The following is a 17,014-nucleotide window of genomic DNA, read 5'->3' as shown; positions in this document are numbered from 1 at the left end:
AACCCACACCAACATCCATAGAGGAGATGCAGGGGTCTTCTTAGGTTCAACTAAACAGACTCACCCCAGAATACCATAGACCACACCGAGTACCAGTCTACCCAGAAGGATGTGAAGGGACCACGGCTTGCCAGCAGGCCATGCAACTGTCTATATAGCAGCAGAACACCTTTGCTGCAAGGAGAAGAGATCCACATTGGGTATATGTGGGACCTGCCCTAACAGGAGCCATAAGGTCTTGTAACTACTCCATAGGCATGGTTTCCACAAGCTAAGCCCAGTTTTAAAAGTCACCACCATCCAGGGAAGTCCAAAGGCATTCCCATCAGTTATTTAAAATTTCTCCCGGATCAGATGCATTTTACCAGTTTGATATCATTTTTACTATAAGCAATGTTGCCTAGTAATACAGATGACATCTTTCCTTAACAGGTTTCCAAGGGATTAGAGCCAGTGTTAACAAAGAGCAAATTCTCATACAGAAAGAGAAACGGTTTTGTTAACTCTTTACCTTCTCCTACTGAAAAAACTGGCAAACAAGTCAGAATATATATACTCCATTAATTTGGCTTAGGCCAAATAAAGAAACTCATACAATAGCCAGTAAATAATAAGCAGATCACTGCACTCTTCCAAAAGAACTTCTAAAATTTCAGCGTGTAATACATCCAAGAAACCTGAAATCCCCTAATAACATAGATGAACAAAATACAGGAAAAAACAGCTTTATATCCTCTCACATTTGATAATAGCGCTTGTTTCTAACTTTGTTTTAAAGTAAGTATTTCACAATAAAGCATTTTGGTGATTGTCTATATAAAGTTGAAATTAAAAAAAAAAAAAAAAAATAGAGGCCAGGTGCAGTGGCTCATGCCTGTAATCCCAGCATTCCAGGAGGCCGAGGCAGGTGATCACAAGGTCAAGAGATCGAGACCATCCTGGCCAACATGGTGAAATCCCACCTCTACTAAAAATACAAAAATTAGGTGGGCGTGGTGGCACACACCTTTGGTCCCAGCTATTCAGGAGGCTGAGGCAGAAGAATTGCTTGAACCCGGGAGATGGAGGTTGCAGTGAGCCAAGATCATACCACTACACTCCAATCCAATGACAGAGCAAAACTCCGTCTCAAAAAAAAAAAAAAAAAAAAAAAAAACACAAGGTCTTGCTATGTTGCCCAGGCTGGAGTGCAGTGGTTTTTTCCATGGTGCCATCATAGCGCACTGCATCCTTGAAATCCTGACGTTGAGTAATCCCCTCCCGCCTCAGCCTCCTGAGAGGCTGGGACTTCAGGTGTGTGCAACCTTATGCCTGGTTTAAGTTGTAATTTTGATGAACTAAAGTTTACACTGTTTTCTCAAAGAAAAACAAAACTCAAAAGGCTTAAAGATATATACATCATACATCTAACAAACATTTTAGAATTCTTTTCTTAAAACAAGGTGTGAAGGAACAGGGATTCTTATCACTCACTGTTGGTGAATGCATACTTGTGGCAACCAATTGAAGAACAATTTGGTAGTACTAATTAAAAATTTAAATGTCCTTATCTTTTCTTTGAGACGGGATCTCTATCACCCAGGCAGGAGTGCAGTGGCGCAATCTCAGCTCACTGCAACCTCTGTCTCCTGGGTTCAAATGATTCTCCCACTTCAGCCTCCCAAGCAGCTGGAACTACAGGCATGTACCACCGTACCAAGCTAATTTTTCTGTTTTTAGTAGGGACAGGGTTTCACCATGTTGGCCAGGCTGGGCTCGAACTCCTGGCCTCAAGTGATCCGTCCGCCTCAACCTCCCAAAATGCGGGGGATAGAGGCGTGAGCCACCGTGCCCAGCCAAATGTCCTTCTGTTTTAACCCAGCAATTATACTCATAGGACTTTACCCTATAAATGGATATACCTGTATATGTACGAATTATTTGGCTGATACTCAAACAAAAATGTTCAGCAACAGAAGACTGATTAAAAGTTTGGGACATATAATGGAATACAAAAAGGCTGTAAGAAAAAAATGAGGTAGACCTATGTGCTAACAAAATAATGTTTACTGACTCATATACTACTACTGAGCAATAAATTGTTTATTATGTGTACCTGTCTGTATTTCTGGACCTTATGGCAACATGAGTAATTTTAACTCAGAATAATGCAGAATAATCCATATATTTTAAACCTTGTTAAAACAGTCCACATAAAATAGTCCACATTTACTACTCTGTAAAGCATTTCCTGTATACAGTTTTTCCTAATTGATTCCATTATATTCTGATCATTAAACCTACCTGCGTAAGTTGAACTATTTCACGAAACTACTACTGAGTTTAAAAAGCACGTAAATTGCAAATGACTGCTACTACGTACAGAGTTTCTTTTCGGGGTGATGGAAATGTCCAATAATTAGATGATGATGGTTATACAACACAGGGAATACACTAAAGACCACTGAACTGTGTCCACTTTAAAATGGTGAATTTTGTTATGTGTAATACGTTTTTAAAAAGCATACAAAACTGTGTAAGAGAGGTAGGGTTGCATGTCTTCTACATGTATATGTAAAAAAAAATTCTTTTTAAAGAGAGGTAGGGTACAGGAACAGGTAGGATATATATGCTTGTAAGTACATAGACATTCCTAGAAAGATGTGGAAGAAACTGTTTTAAATGACTGATCCAAAGGAATTCTGAGAATTATTTTCAACTTTCAACAGCCTAAGTTGAGCCCAGCTGTGATGGTTAATACTGTCAACTTGATTGGACTGAAGGATACAAAGTATTAGTCCTAGGTATGTCTGTGAGGATGTTAACATCCTCATCCAAAGGAGATTAACATTTGAGTCACTGGGCTGGGAAAGGCAGACCCACCCTTAATCTCGGTGGGTACAATCTAATCAGTTGCCAGCATGGCTAGAATATAAATAGGCAGAAAAATGTGAAAAGAGAGACTGGCCTAGCCTCCCAGCCTACATCTTTCTCTCTGCTGGATGCTTGCTGCCCTTGAACATCAACTCCAAGTTCCTTAGTTTTGGAACTTGGACTGGCTCTCCTTGCTCCTCAGCCGGCAGATGGCCTATTGTGGGACCTTGTGATCGTGTGAGTTAATACTAAATAAACTCCCACGTGTGTGTGTGTGTGTGTGTGTGTGTGTATATATTTTCAATTAGTTCTGTCCCTCTAGAGAATCCTAATACACCAGCTATAGAAGATGAGGAAAAGGGCATTCTACTACGGCCTTCTACTTCTCCTCCACTCCTGATTCTGTCAAGGCTACATCATCACTAACTTTTCTTCATGGAAGTTTAGCACGTTTACATTGGGACCTGCAATCATAATCCCACAGTTTTAGTCTTAGTTCTAAGTATAAACAATTCAATGATGATAACTTTCTCTTTTCCTTCCCATTGCACTCAGTCTCTCTTAACTTTTTACTATGGAAAATTTTAAACACAAACAGTAGGAGGGCAAAAGGCTTATCGGCAAATAAATAATAAACACCAACAGAAGTATAATATAATGAAAGCCTATAATTCCATCACCCAGTCTTAACAGCTAAAAATGCAATCCAAACTTGTTTCATCTATGTTCAACACCTACTTTCTCCCACCCCACCCTCAAATCACCCCAATTATTTTATTATTTCTTTAGACAGGGGAAGAAAACTCTATGACTCCACTTTACTCCACCATCTTTCTCTGGAAGTTTCAGGACTAGTTTCCTTCCCATTGTGTATTCTTTCATACTCTACATCTGCTCTCACACTTATCTACTATTTTTTCATTTTTTAAGTGAATTAAAACCTCTACATCAAAAATAGCATTATATTGGGAATGACTGTACATAGGAAAAAATCAAAAAGAAAGAAAAAAAATAGCATTATAAAAGTATTTTCTGCCCCTACTCCCAAGGGTCATTATTCTGTGTTTCACAGTATGTTTTGCTTTACTGTGGCTAGTTACGTCTGTCTGAAATAAAGCAACTAAGAAGGGTATGGTAGTGCACACCTGTAGTCCCAGCTACACAGGACACAGAGGCGGGAGGACTGCTTGAGCCCAGGAGTTTGAGATCAGCCTGGACAACAGCATTGTGAGATGCCATCTCAAAAACATAAACTGAGACAAAAAGGAATTAAACCAACTAACACTTTAAAAATAAAACGTAGTCACAGACCCTGACAAATGTCAGGTGTTAAATTTCAAAGAGGCTCAAAAGGTAGCCTAAAAAGTCCTTTAATGGCTACTGGCCAATTGTATTAAGTCGTGATTTGTGAATGTAAATCAAGTAGACTGCATTCCTATGAAGGCTGGGGACAAAAACCATCTCACCTCCTTCACAGACACACAGTTATCAACCCAGTTTTTAGAGCATAATCATGAACTGGATTAGACCCAGGATCAACACCAGGTCATGAGAGCTATAAAACTTAGGCTGTTCTAGGCATAACATGCAGTACAGGCTAGAATACAAATGGCCTTATTAACTTCAAATGTACTAGACCTGCCATAGCCATTAGGCAAGAACTGAAGCAGACCTGGAGTCTCAAGAGGTAAGGCAGCCTTCTGCTCAGTGCTGGGATTCATTGTTTACCCCAGCTCAAATATGTGACATTTACCTAATAGAGACTAGTTTTTAGACATTCTTACCTCTCATTCTTACAATGTTTAAAAACAGACTTCATGAATTTTCTCCTAATAACTAATTGCCATCAAAAACAAAACAAAAACAAAAAAACAGTCGCCGGGAGTGGTGGCTCATGCCTGTAATCCCAGCACTTTGGGAGGCCAAGACAGGAGGATTGCTGAAGTCCAGGAGTTCAAGACCAGCAGGGGCAACATAGACCTGTTTCTCAAAAAAAAAAAAAAAATTTTTAATTGGCTGGGCATGGGGGCACACACCTATAGTCCCAGCTACTCAGGAGGTTGAGGCAGAATTCCTTGAACCCAGGAGCTTGAGGCTGCAGTCAGTTATGAACATCACTGCACTCCAACCTGGGTAAAAGAGTGAGACTCCACCTAAAAAACAAAACAAAACAAAACAAAAAAACACACTCTCTTTGGGAGGCCGAGGCGGGTGGATCACGAGGTCAGGAGATCGAGACCATCCTGGCTAACACAGTGAAACTCCGTCTCTAATAAAAATACAAAAAACAAAACAAAACAAACAAAAAAACGCTCTACAGTTTATATAATTTACAGAAATGTTATGCCACCCTAGCAAATAAAAACCAAATGCTTAATACAATTACTCAGCAAACATCAACATCCATTAACATATTAAATACAAAACTTTTATTTTGGCCACTTACTTGCATATTTGCTCATAGCCTTGTGATGTGATTAAAACTTTCACACTAGATTCATAAACATCATTGATATTTGACCAATGAGCTTGTATCTGAGGATCCTCAATTCGGCTTGCTAAGCTGTCAATGGTTGCAGCAGCTCTTTTAAACACAAGAGGTTAAAAAACTTTTTAAGTCAACATACAAAATGATAGGACTATAAATGATTCATCAATGTTATGAAAATTTTAAAACTACCACTATGTGTAAGGCAGACTTTAAACGAAGGCAGAGGTAGTTCTAAGAACCCTTTCATACTGCTTGAATGTGTAGGTTCTCAGCTTCACACTACAATACACTCTCATCACACACCCCTGATTATCACGATTCATGATAGATTTATTCCCATTATTCATTTTCTTCCACTCAGAAAAGCTTATCAGGAAATGAATGAGAAGGATATTCGATATTCTAGGGTATAAACCTAATATAAATCATTCATAACTGTCAGTATTTGATCCCTGGTAGAAATGACTTGGGACATACCCACATTTAGACCCATTACTGTAATGAAATTATAATCATATTCAAGAGAAGCTAGAGATTTTTTGCACAATCAAAACCTTATACTCCAAAAAAAAAGAAAAATACCAATACAAACGAGAAATAAGATTCATCAAGTATTCATTATATAGCAAGCATTATAGTAAGTGTTTTCATGAATTATATCATTTAATCTTACTAACATATCATTTAATCTTAACCTTATTAGGTAGGCACTATTATTTCCATTCTTATAAGAGGAAAAACTTTAGCAATGTTAAGCAATTTGCCCAAGGTCACATAGATGTAAACTGGGATACAAAACCTGGGAGTCTAAATCCAGAGCCAAAAACCTGGGAATGTAATTCCAAAGCCAATAATCTTATACACACTAATCAACAGCCAACACTTAGAACCAAAGCATAAATCATTTAAATTAACCAACCCTCAGTTTCTAATTATCTGATTTTTAACATTTTACTGGAAAAAGAAAAATGGAGGTGGCTCACACCTGTAATCAAAACACTTTGCGGGGACAAGGAGGGAGGATCGCTTGATACCAGGAGTTCAAAACAAACCCAAGCAACGTATCGACAACCAGTCTCTATAAATAAAAAGAAAATTAGCTGGCACAGTGGTGTGCATGAGTAGTCCCTGCTACTTAGGAGACTGAGGCAGGATATCACTTGAGCCCAGCAGTTCCAGGTTACAGTGAGCTTTGACCCCACTACTGCACTGCACTCCAGTCTAGGCCAGAGTAAGATGCTGTCTCAAATTTTTTTTTTTTTGAGACGGAGTCTCGCTCTGTCGCCCAGGCTGGAGCGCAGTGGCCGGATCTCAGCTCACTGCAAGCTCCGCCTCCCGGGTTTAGGCCATTCTCCTGCCTCAGCCTCCCGAGTAGCTGGGACTACAGTTACCTGGGACTACTAGCCACCTCGCCCGGCTAGTTTTTTGTATTTTCTTAGTAGAGATGGGGTTTCACCATGTTAGCCAGGATGGTCTCGATCTCTTGACCTCATGATCCGCCCGTCTCGGCCTCCTAAAGTGCTGGGAAATTTTTTTTTTTTTTAAGAGACGGTCTCACTCTATCACCCAGGCTGGAGTGCAGTGGTAAAATCTTAGCTCACTGCAACCTCCACCTCCCAGGTTCAAGCGATTCTCCTGTCTCAGCCTCCAGAGTGTAGCTTAGACTACAGGCGTGTGTCACCACGCCTGGCTAATTTTTCTATTTTTAGTAGAAACGAGGTTTTGCCATGTTGGTCAGGCTGCTGTAGAACTCCTGACCTCAAGTGATCTGCCCTCCTTGGCCTCCCAAAGTGCTAGGATTACAGGCATGAGCCACCATGCCATGCCCCACCTCAAAATTTAAAAAAAAAAAAAAAAAAAAAAAAATTTAATTTTAAAAGAAAACGGGAAGAAATGAGAAGAGCCAGTAGGCACAAGGGGCTTTTACATTAACAGACTTAGGGTTTGGTCTGCTGCTACAGTACTGGCTTCTTTTTTTTTTTTTTTTTTTTTTTTTTTTTGAGACGGAGTCTCGCTCTGTAGCCCAGGCTAGAGTGCAGTGGCCAGATCTCAGCTCACTGCAAGCTCCACCTCCCGGGTTCACGCCATTCTCCGGCCTCAGCCTCCCGAGTAGCTGGGACTACAGGCGCCCGCCACCTCGCCCGGCTAGTTTTTTGTATTTTTAGTAGAGACGGGGTTTCACCGTGTTAGCCAGGATGGTCTCGATCTCCTGACCTCATGATCCGCCCATCTCGGCCTCCCAAAGTGCTGGGATTACAGGCTTGAGCCACCGCGCCCGGCCAGTACTGGCTTCTTACAATACATTCTGAAATTTATTTTCCTTTTTCCTTGGTATGTTTCCCTGACAGTGCTTCATAATTCCTATAGAAGATATGTATGTGTGTGAGCATTACAAGAACCGTTAAACTGGAAATAAAATTATCTAGCAATGGAAAATTGGGAAATCATGAAGTATTTATATAATAGGATATTATACAGCTATTAAAATACATTTAAAAACCTTTAATAAAAGATGAAAAACTTTATGATACAGTATTAAATGAATGCAAGGTATAAAGTTTTCATTTGTTCTGGTGTCACCTCTGAGGTATGAACTCAGAAGGATATAAAATTTTATAATCTCTGATTTCGTTTTTAAAGACACACATACACTCTGACATATATACATAAAAATATATTAGCATATCAAGAGATCTCACAGTGCATGGTATCATACACATCAGTCTTTTTTTCCTTTTTTAACATATGGCTTCGCTCTGTCACCATAACTGGAGCGTACTGGAGTGATCACAGCTCACTGCAGCCTCAACATCCCAGGCTCAAGCGATGCTCCAGCCTCAGCCTCCCAAGTAGCTGGGACTACAAGTGCATACCACCACAGCTGGCTAATTTTTTTTATTTTTTGTAGAGATGGGCCATGTTGCCCAGGCTGGTCTCAAACTCCTGGAATCAAGGGATCTGCCTGGCCTCCCTGAATGCTGAGTTTACAGGCATGAGCCACCACACCAAGCCCAGCTATTTTTTAAAAGACTTCCTGGCCAGGCACAGTGGCTCACGCCTGTAATCCCGGCATGTTGGGAGGCCGAGGTGGGCAGATCACTTGAGGTCAGGAGTTCGGGACCAGCCTGGCCAACATGGTGAAACCCCATTTCTACTAAAAACACAAAAATTAGCCAGGCATGGTGGTGCATGCTTGTAATCCCAAATACTCGGGAGGTTGAGGCGGGATGATTGCTTGAACCCAAGAGGCAGAGTTTGCAGTGAGCTGCGCCACTGCACTCCAGCCTGGGTGACACAGTGAGACTTCGTCTCAAAAAAAAAAAAAAAGTTTCTTGTAGAGACAAGGTCTCACTACATTGCCCAGGCTGGTCTCAAACTCCTGGGCTCCTGGGCTCCAGCAAGCTTCCCATCTTGGCCTCCTAAAGTATAGAGACTACAAGGGTGAGCCACCATGCCCAGCCAGGGTCTTTTTTTCTTTACTAAGCTTTTTGCACACCAGAAAGAAGTAACATTTTTAAAGCTTTGCTGCTTCGAAGGCTACACTTACTACTCTGAAATTTATAATGGTTCTAAAAACAGCTATTTTTATGCTGATCATTTATTTTGGGGAATATATAAATTTGTGGTCAATCAGAAATTTGGAAGACTACTCAAATTATCAGCTTTTTAAGTTGAACTGTATTAATGGTAAGAAACAGTAACCTACCATATAATACTTTATTACTTACAAGAAACTTCTACATACATCACGTAATATGACCCTAAGACCCCACTCCTATACCTATTGACAGGGGATTAAGTGGGGGACCATAGACACTAAATCCCTTGCTCGAAGTTATTTAGCAAACGATTGAGCCTTGGCTTACACACCTTTCATCCCTAGTCCCCTACTCCTTTCACTGCATCATGCTGTCTTCTCTAACATGTCTCCCTAATTCCTTTTACTAAAAGTTGAAGGACCTAAATTTCCACTTTAAGACTACAAACTCATGTACTAAAAAAAAACTGTATTAACAAGAAAAAGACTGGAAATCAAAAATAAAATATCATCTATTTAATGACAATGCCCATGCCTGAAATTCTGGAGTACTACCAAGGCATAATTACAAATGAAGTAAAAACAGGCCTTTTCACTAAGTACCAATAATAAAATAGAAAAGCACCCTTTAGCACTGAAAAAGATACATTTATTTGTAATCATGCCACGTTATTTTGTAAGCAGTATATATAAAGGAAAAAAAAGAGCTTTGGCATTACATAGACCTGGGCATAAATCCTGGTTCCGCAACTTTTTAGCTGTGTAACGTTGAGAAAGGTGCATAACTTCTTTAAGCCTCAATCTTATCAGTAAAAACAGGGTTAATACTTCCTGCCCCAAAGAACAAAGATTAAATAAGTTAACACGAAGGAAAGTGCTCTCCAAACTCTAAAATGTGCAAGAAACAAAACATACAGAAACACTCAAGAAAAACATTTAAATCAGTTCAGAAATAAGTATCTCATGGCTGGGTTACTGAAGAAAGTATAGTGTTGTAAGGCACATTCCTAGTCAGTTGTCTCTGCAAAAAAGTGACAGTGTTAGAAAGAATACTGTTAGATCAGACATGGATCTAAGTCTTCCCCAGACTTGACAGGACCCAGTCTATGACCATAAATAAACTCTTACCACTTCCTCTGCCTAAAATTAAAAAATTAAAGCATCCCAAAAAAGTGTATGAAATAATAGAAGAAAACAAACTGCAATTTCAAAGAAAAAACAGAAAACAGTAACTTTGTTCAACCTTACCTACTCCTTAGAAAAATATGCTTTGCTTGTTTAATTATTTTTTCCAGAAGCCCTTCACTGGACTGTAATGAATTAATTTCATTTTTATCAAAAGCTTGAGGACCTGAAAGTCTCATTCGCTTGTGGCCAAAAGGTGCACTTGCTGGATGAGGCATCATGATGGAACTCAAGGTCTGTTTATGAAACTAACAAAAACAGTCATTTTAAATAACCAATATCCACATTAGTAAATGCTACACAATATTTAATCAAAACATGGCTGACATCTTAGAAACACTGAAAGGAATGGATTTGAACCACATATGAAAACAATCCAACCTTGGAGAAAAATGCTAGCATCTACTAGGTCACACTTAATGCAAGTCTGTAGAGAGAAGGGTCCCTCTCAAGCTGTAACTTTTTTCCTTTTCTCATGTCAGATGGGTAACGCGCCGACATCCTAATAAGGTTTGAGGGAGTCACAACTCACGCATGAGCATGAAAGCCCAATCATGCTTTTGAACCACAAAAGGATCTCAAGCTTTTTTATTTTAAAAGTTTTAAAATATAAAACAATCCTCTTCATTGAGTCTCATAAATAGAACATATACAATCAGTAAATAGTTCTTTCACTATACCCTAGATTAGAGGTTCTCAAACCTGGCTGCCTATCTGAACCTCCTGAGGAGCTTTTTAAAAACAACTCTTGTACCATCACAATCAACTGAACCAGGTTTTGGGGTTGGGCAGGGGAGGTTGTAATATATACTTCCATGAAATTTCACAGGATATTCTTTTGAAATTACCCTGTCCTGTGAACCAGCTCCCTGGAACAGTTGCAGATGATCTACAAGTAGAACATGTCCCAGAATAAAACTAGTCTGTTCACAGACTCTGGCAAGACATTTTCCCTTACCTCCCCCAGTCAGAATCACCCTTCCCTCTGCACTTTAGCACCATGTTTCTTACACCTCTACTTTAAAACCTGTATATCTCTACCACTAGAAGGTATGCTTGGGAACAGGGACAGTATTCTGATTATCTCTATTCCCCTAGGAAACAGCAAGGATCTTTCATACCAGACAATGAATGTTGGTGCTATGTGAATAATCAAGACTCAGCAGAGGAGCGGGATGCTTTGTGCATACTCACTGCCCTGGACATGCTCACCACAGTGCAAAGAAAAACATTTATTTCCTTACCTCTCTAATCAGTAGATGCAAATTATGCTCTAGGACATAAAGGTGGTCCTCCGGACATTGCTTCTCAGTAGTAGATTTTTGGGATTTCTTATCATTTGAGGAATGGCACAAAGAAATAGATAACTGCAAGTCTATTTATAAAAAGGAGGAGGACAGATGTAAATAACCTGAAATATGGAAAGGTACAAACTGTCTTCATAAAGTATAATCATAGCTCATTTTCAAAAGGTATATTCTAAACTTGAAGATCAGACCTAATGATTAACATCTGTATATCAAGATTACTATTCGGCTGGGTGCGGTGGCTCACGCCTGTAATCCCAGCATGTTGGGAGGCCAAGGCGGGTGGGTCACAAGGTCAGCGGATCAAGACCATCATGGCCAACATAGTGAAATCCTGTCTCTACCTAAAATACAAAAAAATTAGCTGGGCATGGTGGCGTGTGCCTATACTCCCAGCAGCTTGGGAGGCTGCGGCAGGAGAATCGCTTGAATCAGGAGGTGGACAGGATGCAGTGAGCCAAGATCACACCATTGCACTCCAGCCTGAACAATAAAATGGAAACTTTATCTTAAAAAAAAAAAACAAAAACTATTCATGAATACAATAAACTACCATGTATTTTAACAATTCAAATTCTGTTGACATATAATATGGCTGCTGCCCTTGAACTGTGGCTAAAGACTGGTGAAAAAGCTATATATTAATTCGTTTTTTCCTTTAAAATAAGAGTTGGTAGTCAGTCTTACTGCGTAAAAGACAGTCTTCCCTGCTCCCATGAGAAGTAGGATGGAATTTCTCACTGCTAAAACCTACTTCCTTCTTAAGACGACAGTCCTTAGAATTCACGTAAAAAACAAGTGCAAAGCTAAATACAAACTGATCCCAGGGCAAGTCTACCTGCTTTTGAATAATACAATGAAAATCCAGTTTCTACAAATTTGAGACTATTATAAGTAAACTCTTTCTTTTTTTTTTTATATATATATATTTTTTTTGAGACGGAGTCTCGCTCTGTCGCCCAGGCTGGGGTGCAGTGGCCGGATCTCAGCTCACTGCAAGCTCCGCCTCCCGGGTTTACGCCATTCTCCTGCCTCAGCCTCCCAAGTAGCTGGGACTACAGGTGCCCGCCACCTCGCCCGGCTAGTTTTTTGTATTTTTCAGTAGAAATGGGGTTTCACCGTGTTAGCCAGGATGGTCTCGATCTCCTGACCTCGTGATCCGCCCATCTCGGCCTCCCAAAGTGCTGGGATTACAGACTTGAGCCACCGTGCCTGGCCTTTTTTTTGTTTTAGTAGAGATGGGATTTCACCATGTTGGCCAGGCTGGTTTCGAACTCCTGACCTCAGGTGATATGCCCACCACGGCCTCACATAGTGCTGGGATGACAGGCGTAAGAGTAAACATTTTTAAATTGGCCTCTCATTTAGACAATAAGGCAGGATCCCTGAAAAATCTCCCTTCAAAGCAACTGCTGCTAAATAACTGTAGCTATGCTAGCGCAAATTTTCTTTTCTCTTGACCACAATAATGACTACATAAGTGCAAATTTTAAATATGTAGCTTAAAAATCCAAGGGTCACACTATTTAGGACAGAACAGATTCCACAGTGTAGTTTGTGTTACATGCTTTACTGGCTGTCACTATGGATAGCACACTATTTCTTTGCTCTCCTTATTCTCCCAACACACCCTAAGAGCTACCTTCTCTGTCCTATTCCCCAAAACACAAAGTCCTGTTCATAAAGTCGAAAAAGGGCTGCTCTTACTCGGAAAGGGCTGAGAGATAATCTGGTTTTTCACCACAATGTGAGGGATTTGTGATTTAATTTGAACAGCTTCCCGAGAGAGCTGTGCAAAAATTTCTTTACATAAGAGAACATTCTGTGCCGCTTCTAATTTTGTCTGCCAATGTGGGGAACCTGAAAGACAAGAAATATATGTATCAATTATCTAACCATATTATGCATTAACTAGTTTAAATGGTGATCTGAATACATGTGACGACAAAAGTTTAGAAAAACACTACATTACAATATATTCTTTTTTTTCTATTCAGTCTCTATAGAGACTGTCAAAAATTGCCAATGCCAACTGTTACAAATCATCCCAGCAGGGTATTGAGAAGTTCCCTGCCACCCCAAGCTTTCATTCCTGAAGAAGTTGTTTCAATTCCTGAAGAGGGAAGCATCAATTAGCAATAATCATGCCACAGATAAACCTCATTGGATATGATACTACCACTGTGCAAAGCTATATTCTTTCCAAATTATAAAAATCTCACTTCTTTAACAGAGAAAACTAGTAAATAAGTCCAATCTTTAAAAAAAAGTTGCCGGTGGCTCACGCCCTTAATCCTAGCACTTTGGGAGGCTGAGGTGGGTGGATCACCTGAGGCTGGGTGTTCAAGACCAGCCTGACCAACATGGAGAAACCCCATCTCTACTAAAAATACAAAATTAGCCAGGCATGTGGCGCATGCCTGTAATTCCAACTACTTGGGAGACTGAGACAGGAGAATCGCTTGAACCTGGGAGGTGGAGGTTGCAATGAGCCGAGATCGTGCTACTGCTCTCTAGCCTGGGCAACAGGAGAGAAACTCAGTCTCAAAAAAAAAAAAAAAAAAACTGCACAGCTATTCACTAATGGTTTACTGACAAATTTTAGAAGTATATTTTGAATTGTTCTTACTTCAAAATATCTATTTTTCCTACCTATATTTATCTTCAGTTTATTTTAAAACGTCAGCTCAAATAAGACCAGAAATTAGAGGATAGAACATAACCATACCTGGTTTGGATTTGGGCAAAGATCGTTTGAAGAGGTTAACGGTGCCGAGGTCGCCTATATCTGGAGCCTGTTTTTGTATTGAAACCTACATGACAACAAAAACAACAAAAAGGGTTAACAAATTAACTTCAGGCTATTCATAAGAAATTACTTGAAAAATATTTTGACAAATACCTTGATATATGCAGACCCCTCTAAATCACTTGGAATTTGGACATCAAGAGGACAGTAATCTTCAGGTATCTTTTTATCCAGATCAAGATCTGTATTCTTTATTACTTCAAATGTACCGTGATGAGGAAAGAGAGATCCTAATGTTGTATGAAAAATAGGAAAATAAAAAACAGTTAACATATTATTCTGACACACATTATTAACTATATAATACTTGACATCCACATCACTGAATCACAAAGTTCCCACTAAAAAACATGTTTTGGGGGAAAGGGTGAGGAGTGGTGAGCAAAGGAAAGAAAGATAACAGTGTTGGGGGGGTAAGTTATTTACCTTAAAAAAATAACACTTCTTAGTCTAATGACATCATTATAATAAGAATTCCACAGAAAATCCAAATTGTTTTATTCTAATGGAGTATTGATAAAAATGGGTGTACTCACAGGGCGAGTGCAGTGGCTCATGCCTGTAATCCCAGCACTTTGGGAGGCCGAGGTGGGCGGATCACCTGAGGTCAGGAGTTCAAGACCAGCCATGACCAACATGGAGAAACCCCCGTCTCTACTAAAAATACAAAATTAGCCAGGTATGGTGGCGCATGCCTGTAATCCCAGCTACTCGGGAGGCTAAGGCAGGAGAATCGCTTGAACCCAGGAGACGGAGGTTGCGGTGAGCTGAGATCGCACCATTGCACTCCAGCCTGGGCAACAACAGCGAAACTCTCTCTCAAAAAAAAAAAAAAAAAAGAAAAAAAAAAGAGTGTACTCCTAGAAAACAATCCCTCAGATTGAAACCTTGGAGATGAAATACTTCTGGAGCTTAGCCTCTCTACTAAGGTTTCAACTAAGTGCTCTGCATCCAACAAACAGAAAGACAGAGGATAGTGCACATAGCAACTTTTTTTCAACCAGTCTCCTAGATTTTTTACTTTATTTTTTATTATCTTTTTAGAGACAGGGTCTCCCTCTGTCTCCCAGGCTGCAGTGTGGTGGTACAATGACAGCTCACTGTAGCCTCAAACTCCTAGGATTTAACAATCCTACCACTTCAGCCTCCGAAGTAACTAGGACTGCAGGTACATGCCCATCGCACCCAGCTAATTTTTATTTTTATTTTTTTTTTTAGATATAGGGTCTATGTTGTCTAGTCTGGTCTTGAACTCCTGGGCTCAAGCAATCCTCCCACCTTGGCCTCCCCAAATGCTGAGATTACGGGCGTGAGCCACGGTGCCCAGCCCAGTTCCTAGATCTTATGTGATGTGTTTTTGTGTAGTTCAGAAATTTGGGTGAGTGGGCCGGCCGCGGTGGCTCACGCCTGTAATCCCAGCACTTTGGGAGGCCGAGGCGGGCGGATCACAAGGTCAGAAGATCGAGACCATGGTGAAACCCCGTCTCTACTAAAAATACAAAAAATTAGCCGGGCGCAGTTGTGGGCGCCTGTAGTCCCAGCTACTCAGGAGGCTGAGGCAGGAGAATGGCGTGAACCCGGGAGGCGGAGCTTGCAGTGAGCTGAGATCGCGCCACTGCACTCCAGCCTGGGCGACAGAGCGAGACTCCGTCTCAAAAAAAAAAAAAAAAAAAAAAAGGAATTTGGGTGAGTTGCTCTGGGCCACTGAATTATGTAAGAAATAGATGGTTCAATGTAACTGGTTTTATAACAAGGGAAGATGCTAAAGATTTTCTTGCAATTAAAAACAATGTGATCAAATCCTTTCATAATCATGAGTGACTACCCCAAAGAAAGAATTAAAGTTCCTATACACAAATTATTTGTGGAAAAGAAAATATCCAAAACAAGAAAGCACTGCTTCTACAGACCACCTATTAAAATTTTTAAATGGTCTGGTCATCTTTAATTCGTCTTTATAATAAGATTTAATCTTCAGGATTCAAAATACCCCTATTAATAATAGTGTTGAAGCATGTCATTCCTCCAGTATTTGACTTAACCACCTTAACTTATCTTTTTTTAATTTTAGGATAATGATAGATTACTCTGGTAAATGAATCTTTCAGGTATCACTCTACCATTATCTCAACTATCCAAGCCAAGACTCCTTGCCTCCTCCCCTGATATTCACAGCTTTTACCCCATTGAGCTATGAAGTTTTTCCATATAGCCAGTCCCTCTGATTGCCTCAGCAGCTTATAAAACATTGCCATTATTACCCTGTAAAACCTACTATTTGTTATAGCTCAACAACTAAGAATTTATATCAAAAAATATGAAGCCAACATCATCAAACTTTAGTATGCCCCCAAAAGTTGCATGCCCTAAGTTAGTGTTGTAGCCCTAGTTTGATGGGAAAAAGGAAAGCAAACGTTTCTGCCACCCTTTCTCTTCACTCAGGACATAAAAACAGCTTAGCAGATTAATGGGAAAAGAAACAGTAAAGAATAGAAAGTTTCTTTCCTCCTTTCATGTCCAGTTTTTTTTTTTTGTATAATTCTCAGAAGAACACTTGCATCAGGTCCAGTTTTTTTGTTTGCTTGTTTTTTGAGACACGGTCAGGCTGGAATGCAGTGCTGCAATCTCGGCTCACTGCAGCCTCGACCTCCTGGGCTCAAGGGATCATCCTGCCTCAGCCTCCTGAGTAGCTGGGACTAACAAGCATGTAATACCACGCCCAGCTAATTTCTGTATTTTTTGTAGAGACGAAGTTTTGCCATGTTGCCCAGGCTGGTATTGAATTCCTGAGCTCAAGCAATCTGCCCACTTTAGCCTCCCAAAGTGCTAGG

At 40.1% G+C, this 17,014-nt stretch overlaps 1 protein-coding gene, 1 non-coding gene and 1 pseudogene across 3 annotated transcripts in view; all 3 read right to left on the bottom strand.

Annotated features, from left to right (window-relative positions):
- Window positions 1-17,014, bottom strand: part of LOC105484347 (mediator complex subunit 17) — a 30,449-nt gene that overhangs the window by 6,190 nt on the left and 7,245 nt on the right. Inside the window, exons 4-9 of one of the 2 annotated variants that reach the window (XM_011745871.2) lie at window positions 14,277-14,413; window positions 14,103-14,187; window positions 13,082-13,234; window positions 11,312-11,442; window positions 10,131-10,315; window positions 5,300-5,437 (exon numbers count right to left, since the gene is read on the bottom strand). In XM_011745871.2, the coding sequence (XP_011744173.2) occupies window positions 5,300-5,437; window positions 10,131-10,315; window positions 11,312-11,442; window positions 13,082-13,234; window positions 14,103-14,187; window positions 14,277-14,413 (829 nt within the window). The remainder of the gene's footprint in view (window positions 1-5,299; window positions 5,438-10,130; window positions 10,316-11,311; window positions 11,443-13,081; window positions 13,235-14,102; window positions 14,188-14,276; window positions 14,414-17,014) is intronic. The other variant, XM_011745872.2, reaches the window with a different exon arrangement.
- Window positions 10,544-10,644, bottom strand: LOC112427185 (small nucleolar RNA U13). The gene has a single exon (XR_003018664.1). It is a non-coding gene; the product is annotated as a small nucleolar RNA U13 (small nucleolar RNA).
- On the bottom strand, window positions 13,372-13,567 carry LOC112427188 (U4 spliceosomal RNA; annotated as a pseudogene).

The sequence above is a fragment of the Macaca nemestrina genome, chromosome 12 (genome assembly GCF_043159975.1).
Source record: "Macaca nemestrina isolate mMacNem1 chromosome 12, mMacNem.hap1, whole genome shotgun sequence".
Lineage (NCBI taxonomy): Eukaryota > Metazoa > Chordata > Mammalia > Primates > Cercopithecidae > Macaca > Macaca nemestrina.
This window is presented reverse-complemented; position numbering and strand designations above follow the sequence as displayed.